This window comes from Austrofundulus limnaeus, unplaced genomic scaffold (genome assembly GCF_001266775.1).
Source record: "Austrofundulus limnaeus strain Quisiro unplaced genomic scaffold, Austrofundulus_limnaeus-1.0 Scaffold777, whole genome shotgun sequence".
Taxonomy (NCBI): Eukaryota; Metazoa; Chordata; class Actinopteri; order Cyprinodontiformes; family Rivulidae; genus Austrofundulus; species Austrofundulus limnaeus.
The window spans coordinates 80,364-90,154 of record NW_013953179.1 but is presented as its reverse complement, the minus strand read 5'-3'; the positions used below and the strand labels follow the sequence as shown (position 1 = coordinate 90,154).

General features: G+C 41.9%; 1 protein-coding gene across 1 annotated transcript in view; it reads right to left on the bottom strand.

Moving 5' to 3' along the window:
* ppfia1 (PTPRF interacting protein alpha 1) overlaps positions 1–9,443 on the bottom strand; it is a gene marked incomplete at both ends in the record, with an annotated part of 38,761 nt that extends 29,318 nt beyond the window's left edge. Inside the window, 11 exon segments of the mRNA XM_014028536.1 lie at positions 907–1,057; positions 1,270–1,349; positions 1,503–1,565; positions 1,919–2,050; positions 2,217–2,300; positions 4,869–5,003; positions 6,119–6,265; positions 6,338–6,571; positions 7,655–7,756; positions 9,230–9,304; positions 9,384–9,443. Coding sequence (XP_013883990.1) covers positions 907–1,057; positions 1,270–1,349; positions 1,503–1,565; positions 1,919–2,050; positions 2,217–2,300; positions 4,869–5,003; positions 6,119–6,265; positions 6,338–6,571; positions 7,655–7,756; positions 9,230–9,304; positions 9,384–9,443 — 1,263 coding nt within the window.
* Between the last annotated feature and the right edge of the window lie 348 nt (positions 9,444–9,791).

Sequence of the window (9,791 nt, the reverse complement as noted above, 5' to 3'; positions counted from 1 at the left end):
CAACAAATATTACATTTATAGTATTACAACTAAAACCGTTTGATGCTGCCACCACAGTTTGTCCTTCATGAGCCCTCTTAGACAAGATGGCGGTGCAAGATGGCGGCTGCCTGTAGTGGCGACCCACTACCATGGAGATATAAACAGCAGGTAAAAGGTAAAAATAATAAAACAAGGTCTTTGTCTGCAATRATTAGACATGTTTTTTTATTATTGTCATTAATGATTATCTTAATTTCGGCAATAAGAATTKACAAAATCCTACACACTGTGCCTTTAAAGCTTCACGTCTTCAAAGAAACTACGGTACGGTTGTGTAATCTGGCTTCAATATCCAACAACAGGAGGAGGCAGGAACATGTGGTCAGGTATTATAACATGTGTATGCAGGAAACAGAAACAGGGTTAGATCTGTTTTGTCACTCGTGCTCTAATCAGAAGCTCAGTCATCACGCTCACTTACATGTCGCTGATGTCCAGAACGAAAGCAAACAAAAGAAAACAGAAAAAAAGAGGAAAATCATCATAAAGAGCACAAACACTGGAGCCATAGAGACACAACACAAGTTACACACAGCTGGAACTAATCTGAACTTAATGTGCTTTTGTTTTAAACAGCATCAGTTCACAGAACAGCTGATATCAGAAGTTTATCATCTCATTATTAATACTGTGCTGCTCTGCTGTCCTCAACACAAACTCTGAGGGTGGGAGGTGCTGTCAACACTGAACTAGAGACACTGAAATGGACGCTGATGGCACTGGGAGAGCTCTTTGGCAGCCATCTTGTTCAGTGCTACATGTATCACTGCTACATATGACATCAGTACGTAATTGTTCATAATAATATTTTTAACTTAATTAAACATATCATCAAGACTAATCTGTAATGAACTACATGCCCACCTTGGATGGCTCGTCCCGGATGGCCGCCACGCGTCCTTTCTGAGGCCGTCTGAGGACCAGAGCGCCACCGTAATGATCTGAGTTAGTGTCCATCATGGAGGACGCTGACACTGGATATCTGAAATCTGGAGTGCTGCCCAGCTGAGAACATCTGGAGAAATACAACTCTAACCATTAGAACGAATAAAAGCAAGGGATTAAAAGTTGATACTAGCAGTTAGCAGCTAACACAACTCTAAACATTAAAACAATAAAAACAAGTGATTAAAAGTTGATACTAGCAGTTAGCAGCTAACACAACTCTAAACATTAAAACAATAAAAACAAGTGATTAAAAGTTGATGCTAGCAGTTAGCAGCTTACCCGTGCAGCAGGGAGTTACTCCGGCTCCTATCCTGCTCGTTTTCAGCTCTCATTGTTTCAATCTGGATTAAGAGTTGCTCCTGCAGAAAAAAATATGTACAAACATTTTCATGCTGCATAAATAACCTAGTTTCTACCTTAAATACGTGTTAAAAAGAAAATATCTCAGGTAGAGCAGCTAAAAAACAATAAACTAATATTCCACTGAGACAGGAAGGAGAGCACTTCTTTACCTTCTCATGATGAGATTCTTCAATCAGCTTTTTGGTGTGTTCCAGTTCTCTAATGAGAGCATTCTGGACAGAGAAACATACACTCCTGACACTTTGATCATAAACATCTGTAAAACATATAAATCATCCTCCACCTTTCCTTCTAGAGTTACAAACTAACACCATGTTGTGTTGAGAAATGATTGATTTGCAGCAGCTTGGATCTGATGAACTGCTGCAGCCAGCCTGCAGGGGGCGCTGGTCCAGCTGTTTCAGAGCTCAGCTGTGATGGTAGAGCTACATCCAATCATTATTTCCTGCAGGTTTCATTAAAAACCAAAGTGGTTCCTGAGGTACTTTACTAACTGATAAAGGAACCAGTGTTTTGCACTGATCCCTCTCCTCATTGTTTGCCTTTCTTTCAGCAGCTGAGTCACCTTATCCTCCAGCGCAGACATCCTCTCCTTCAGGTGAAGCTGCAGCCTCTCGTTGGACTCAGACAGAAGTTTATCAACAGTCTCAGACAGACGCCTGTTGTGCTCCTCATTCATCTTCTCTCGTTGTCGTGCCTACGAACACAAAGATGTTCAACTTACTGCGTGTCTTCACAGAAACGCTACAGACACAAACAGAATGTTTAACGTTGACTTATAAACTTTCATCTCAGGAAACAAACACATGCATCAGATGTGTGTATAAATAAAACAGTAAAGTAAAAGCTGGATGTTTTCTCACCCTGAGCAGTTCCTGGTTCTTCTCCTCCAGCTGGGCCTCCAGCTGCCTCAGCCTCTCCTCCACGTTACCGTGGCGTTCTTCTGCCTGGAAGTGGAGGACAGTGATTACACTCTGATGAGTTTAATCTGCTGCAGTGACCCATCCTGGAGAAGGACCTTGTTCAGAAAAATAAATCTAGTTTTGGTTATGAAGACAAGTCTAAAGTCCTTCTGAAGGATGGAGAAAACTCAGCTCATATTATAAACAATCAGCCAAATATCATGCACCAGCTAAACAAAGACAGAAAAACAGCTCAACACACAACCACTCATTTATCCCACATTCACCATAACAACTGGTTTTACAGAGTTCTACCTGATAAAACAGGAACTATAAGAAGAACAGAAATATATTAGTGTATAATGACCCTGCTGTGTTAGACAGGACCATCATGTTTTATGATTTCCATGTTTATAAAGCACAAATACACCAGCCCAGATTTCTGTTTGAAATTGCACTTAACCAGGAACGTGTTTTTATTTTGTTTGGTAACAACGAGGACGATGGATGAAGCGTTCTGCTAACACAGTCTGGTTAAGCTCAATCGAGAGGCTGAAAAGCTGAACTTCCCCCAGAGAGAGTGGATGAAAGAGGTCTACCTGCATGAAAACATTACACTGAGGGTTTGAACATGGAGGCTGAGGGGGGCAGCATGGAGACGACACGAGGCACGACAACAAAAACAAACACAGGACAAGTGTTTAACCTTAATGCTATGGATCATTAAAGATGGAGATTACTGATTGAACAACTCATCTGACTCGTTTTACATCTATAAGAACAAACACAGGTCCTATAAGAACAAACACAGGTCCTATAAGAACAAACACAGGTCCTATAAGAACAAACACAGGTCCTATAAGAACAAACACAGGTCCTATAAGAACAAAAACAGGTCCTATAAGAACAAACAGGTCCTATAAGAACAAACAGGTCCTATAAGAACAAACAGGTCCTATAAGAACAAACACAGGTCCTGATGCTGACAGAGGTATCAGAGGTAGTCAGCTCATCTTCTATATGAAGGGAAATTAAACGGCAGGTCACAAAGGAAATGAATCATCTACTGAGAAAATAACCTGGACTGGTCAGCTGGAGGTCTTTAAAGAGATGAATAAACTGCTGCTTCATTAATACTGTTTATATATTTCAAAAGGGTCAAAATAAAAACAGAATGGATGGATGAGCTGTGGTGAAGAGAAGAGATTTTTGCTGTTKGCAGCTGCAGAACTCCCAGATGACTTTCCTGAATAAACCCAGTTTGATGAGGAGTGGGAGGTCAAAGKCTTGGAGGAAGAATTTACTTTAAATGTCCAAAATGTTGATTAGAACTGATATTTACAGCCGTTCAACCAAACCCAGCAGAAACCAGAGACACATCCTCAGAAAGGCGTCTTTTATCACATTGAGTTTCTCAGATGGAACCACAGCAACTCCTGTTGTCAGGACCAACAAGTCGAGCTCTTTTACTGACAGAAACCTACATCCATGAGCTGTGAAGCAGCTGCTGTTTGTGGTTCTGCTACACAAACCCTCTGTTTTAACATTTCCCTTACAGGTTGAAGGAAAACCTGTTTTGAYTGTATATTTCCATCAGAAGCTGTGAGCTGTGAAACACAGCGAATAGTCATTTTGTTAAAAGTTGTATTTTGAGAATGAGTTTGTTTCTAAATTAAGTCTCATGAAMAAATTTAGTTGTTTTATTTATTCTGAAAATACTTTCAGGTCAATATTATTAATCCAACACATTGGTAATGTAGATTTATAACATGTTTTATTAAAGTTCTTGTGGTTTAAGGCGTTATTTCCCAGATAACTAAACCAAGACCTCTCTTTTCATTAGTGTCAGTGAACAACTGGTCGGTCTGCAAACCTGACGCCCCTCAGACAAACAGGCTCTTCAGACTGGAGGGAGACGTACCAACAGGCCCAAACAGGCCTCTACTGCAGCCTGAAAACTGTATTCATGGTGTGAAATCATCTCTTCTTTGTCTGACCCGTCTCTGCACCACATATTAACAGAGTTTCCTTCATAAATCTCTTTAATTACATTTTAATCACAACTTGACAAACTGTGAAATAGATGAATTTAAAGAGACCCATCATTAACCACCAGCTGCGATAAATGCCTTTAATTCATTTATTTTTTTATTATCACWTCAAGACCTCTTTAGGGTTTTGTTGAGTCTGGTAATGTTGTAAACATTAACCCTTTCCTGATAGTGATGTCCTAAATAATGCCTTACTGAACCAGTTCATTGATGAATTATTGTTATAAACTCTGTATTTTTCCCCTACAGGATGTCATCTATAAGCTCCTGTGTTTAAAGATAAATAAAAGCTAAATGTGTTTCAGTTTTTTAAATGTTGAACAGCTGGAATCCTCCATCAGACGTKCCCTCCAAAACCTCCAAGTTTTGAGCTGAATTATTTGTTTTGGATTAAAGTGACTTGACTACACGGTGCAGCCATCTGGAATCAGGCTGACTCATTTAGTGGTTGATGAGATATTTTGCTAACAGACACACAAACCCAGGCAGAAGCAGAACAGCTCTGCTCCAGCTGTTCTGAAGCATTTTACAGACACAGGTGATGAGCAGGAGGTTTCTGTACCTTGGTGAGGGCAGCCACCCTCTGAGCCAGCTCAGCCTCCACCTCAGGGAGGCTCTCAGCTTTCCGGATGGTCTGCTGCAGCTTCTGCTCGGCCAGTTCCAGCTTCTCCTGGAGCTGCCGGTTTCTTTCCTCGGACTACAACAAACAGAGTCGTCAGCACACATGCAGCTCAACAAGGTGAAAAGAGAGAAAAGAAACAAGACTGGTGGGAGACAAAGCAGCGATGGGTGGGCAGGAAGTGAAGAGGAGAGCATTCAAACACAACACAGAGACACACAACAAGTGAAAGAAAAGCAGGAGGAAGATGTCTGTGTGTCCACTGACTGCATGAAAAGAACCAGCCAGGATCTTTTGTTCAGTCTGAACACAGAAGAGCTCATTCAGCAACAGAGGAATGTGTCCGTTTATTTATTAAACCATGCACACATTCACATCCAACATCTCTGCTATAAGATTTAACTAAATCCCAAAACTCCAGCATATATTTCACATAAAGCTCTCAGAACGGAGAGTTGTAGCTTTCAAAACACTCAGCAGCTGTGYTTCCATTCACCATGAAAATACGCAAACTAGAATTTCGAAAATAAATTTGCTCAATGGAAACAAGTCAATTTTCAAAAAACTTACTTTTTTTGACAAAATGTTTTTGCGCTAGGATGAGGTGGTTTTTCAGTCATGTTGAAATTGGTGTTTTTCACAAAACTGCAATGGAAACACTTTTTCACATCACCTGATCAACAACCGGCTGTTTCTACTGGTGAAAAAGATGACGAAGAAAACAGGAAGTAGAAGTAGTAGTAAAATCACGACTACAATTTSCCAAAAACACAGCATACGTAGCCGCTCCCAAGTAGGGACTTGTCTCTGGAAAGCCTCGATAAAAGACGCCGACGTCTCCTCTGATGATGAGCGCTAGTGTCGTGGTAGCAACATGCTATGTGTTTACATCCATCGCTGCCATGTTTGTAATGACTTATCATGAGAACAAACGTATTCACRTGACTTTAATAACATTTATTACTTAATGGAAACACCACAGTTGYGAAACTGTKTTTTTTAATATTAAYAGAATATCAACAGTTTTGCACACATTTGCGATGGAAACACAGCTGGTGTTTAGTTCAGCCTGCAGTAGTGTTGGTGTGTGAGGGGATGATTGTAAACCCTGTTTTTAACAGAAAGGTCTCATGAGGAAACATGTGTGTGTCATTACACACCTGCACACAGGTGTCACACAGAGCAGGACCTACCTGTCTGTACAGGGACTCCTTATTGGCCACTTCGTTCTCCAGCTTGTCGTTCAGGTCATGGACTGAGGTGGCCTCCCGCTGAGCAGCCAGGTAGCGTTTCTCCAGGGTGGTGATCCTCTCCTCCATGTCCTCCTTCTGGGCCATAGACTGAGGAGAAACACACCTGAGGTTCAGAGCACAGCTGGAGCCCACCTGTGTCACCTGAAGACCACCTCTCACCTCTCGGAGGTCTCTCTGGAGCCTCGTGTTCATGTCTTCAGACTTGATCAGGTCCTTGCGGGCCGTGTCCAGGTCCTCCTCCAGCTCACTGATGCGGGACACCATGGCGGCCATGTTGTCCTTCAGCTGGCCCAGATCGGCGGTCTGTCGGTCCACCACCTCCTGGAGCTCCCCGGCTTTCCCAAATCCAGGAGTGGACTCGTCTTCCTGACTCAGTGAGTCATCTGATGACCTCTGAGGGAGCAGGGACACACATTTCAGCAAACACACACACCTGCAGACACACTGATCTGTTACTGGACTGAATATCTAATGAATAAAAACTAATATCAGGGAACTGTTGGGTCAACAGAGCAGGTTCTGACATCAGCCTAAATCTACTGTCACTTATTATAAATGAGCCTGTTGCTATTTGAACCAAGACTTCTCAGTGAACTTGTGTCTTACACACTGTGAAACTAATCTACAACTCTTAGAAATGTAGGTTTTTGTCTCTTTATATAAAACACAGAGTCTGGAAACACTGATGTTCTTCTATTACTTGGTATTARTGCTGGGTGGTATACTGTTTTGTACCAAAAACCAGTTTTTATTTTTGTTATGATAAGACTTTTCTGAAAACCGGTGTAAATAGCCTGAACACGTGTGGAACGTTTGCTGCGGCCGTGAACTGTTTCCCTGGGGACACATTTCCTCACAGCACCRCTAAGCGCATTAGCATGCTAACGTTATTGTTGGGACAACTGGCAGCGGGTGGTGTGTTTCAGCCTCCTATATGGTCTGATGTAAAAAAAACATCCTGTTTTCACCATCACTGAACAGTAAACACCTCTTCAGTGTCGAGCACGGTTAGATTTAATGAGCTACGTTATAATGGAGACGTTATTGCATGGAGACTTTAACGTGCTTCTATTGTGAAAAGCCCGGGGGGAAGTAGTTTTGTAGTGTAGTGGAGWTGACTGGTGTGTAAGGTGAGTCGTCCTTTTAAGTTTTATTAACACGTAACGATTGACCAGATAATGATCTCTTCTCAACCCTTCATGATCGGACCTAAATGTGTGATTACTGTCTAAGAAAAGACGTTCAGAGGAGGGAAACAGTCAGACAGAGGTACAAGGAAAAGAAAAAAGTCTATAAGCAAAGTTGATACTTTCATTAAAATACTAAAAATGAACAAAACATTAAATTTAAAACAGATTCAAACACCATCCTTTTCCAGACTGACTCAGAAGCCCGAACATGAATGATTGTTAGGCTGACGGGTGTGACGACACATTCAGTTTTAAATCAGAGACCTGAGTGAGGAGAGCAGCTCACCTTGCCGTTAGTGCTCGGGGTGTTCTCAGAGTTGTGGTTGACCTCACTGGTTCCATCGGCCAGGCCTCTCTTCTGACCGCTCTGCTCTCTGAGGTAAGCCAGCTGCACACATCAGGCTCTTAGCACCAGGCTTTACTTATCGTTCATGAGAAACATGCACTTTACATCTGTTTACACTGTGCACACAGTGGAGCCTTAAAGTCTTAAGACTTTTATTTCTTTACGTTTGGCAGGAAAAAGAGAACGATGCATCTATTCAATGATAACCCTCATTATTTCAGCCTCGTGTCCWCATGGAAACATTTAACCATGTATGTTTTATTTACTGAAACTTTCCTGATGCATCTCAGTAATCCAGTTTGAAAGAATCAAAAAGAAAAAACAAACAGGTGCTCTGGATGGGTTCTTCTTTAGTGAAACGAGACTAAATGTTTCACTAAAGAACCTTTGATTTTCTGAAACCAGACTCCAGACTGAACACAACTTTTTGAAACAACGATGTCATAGTTCCACCTCCTGCCTCATCTACAACCACAACAACAATCCAGCTGCAGACACCTTGTTCCTCTGCTACACAAAGCCTTTGTGTGCTGTATTATTTCTCTAAACAAACTGATGAACACTACAATGAAAACAATTAAAACCCAAAATTATTAGTCCTCCAAATAATCCACAATAATCCAGACTCTTTTAGCACTACAATAGATAAATAATGATGTCGCAGCTGATACCCTGTAAGCTGTGCTGTGTGTCGATACACAGGTTCATCTGTTGGCTGTAGGAACTTCTTTATATCTGAATGATTCACGTCAGAGTTAAGTCACTTAGTACGAAAAAACATTTCTGTGAAAACGGTCAGCTAGGAGGAAGAGCAGTGTCTGATCTTTACACAAATATAAAGAATGAGATGTGGGTCGAGATGGCTCTGATCTGTGTGTGAGCATCTACGACACAGCAACAAACAATGTGTGTGTGCTGGGGTGCATCCTGAGTGACTGAGTGTGTGTGCAGGGATTTAAAGATGGCTGCAGCCTGAGATGAAGACGTTCAGAGGACAAACGTCCATTAATCACCTGGTTGTCCACAGAGGACTCCACAGCTCACACCATGTGTCTGCAGCTCAGCTTTACCGTCTTTAAATCACTCTTCAGCTTTTACAGAAAATTATATGATTATACAGAAGTGMAAAGAGCAGCAGCAGGTAACTGTAGCACTTCCTGAGACACTTCCAGCTACATTTTCATGATATTTCTGTCAGAATAACCAGGTAATGTGAACTTGAGCCCAGAATAAAAGTTTATATAAAGGTTAGAGAGCTCCGTCCAGCTTTAACTTGTTTGATGAACAGAGGACATGAAGGAGATTTTTATAACTGCTCTTCATAAGCTTTGCACACAAACCACTTCCACATGTCTAAAATATACTTTTAATTTTGTTTGACATGTCTGTACCTTTCTTCTTCCTGAAACCCTGTCCCTGCGTGCAACTCTTTCTAACCAAAGCTGCACTGATTTCTCACTGAAGCAGCTCTAAAGGTCAACATGAGTAAAGAAGTTAATGTTAGCAGATCCTTACTTCTTTGTGTGACATGGTGAGCTGCTCCTCCAACATGCTGCATCGCTCCAAAGCTACACGAAGTCGCTCCCTGACCTGGCAAACAGAAACAAACCTTCAGATCTTCACAGAACATTTTCTCTCCTTATTAATAAATTGATTTGTAGTGTTGTACCTTCTCATCAAGAGCTTTGTGGTGTTCAAAGAGTGACTTCAGAGCTTTGAGGACCTCCACCTCACTGGAGACGCCTGCTGGAGACTGAGCCTGCCTCTTCACCACCGTCATCCTCAGGCTGCGCTCGTGACGAGACACCAGACACTCCAGATGTTCCAGCAGGAGCTGCACACAGCAGGGTCAACAAGTCCGAGTCAGTCCTACTTCACACTGAGTCTGAGTCAGTCCTACACTTCACACTGAGTCTGAGTCAGTCCTACAACCCTTCATACTGAGTCAGAGTCAGTCCTACACTTCACACTGAGTCCAAGTCAGTCCTACAACACTTCACACTGAGTCTGAGTCAGACCTACAACACTTCACACTGACGAGTCTTTGGAGCAGAAAACAAACACACTTCCTGCTCAC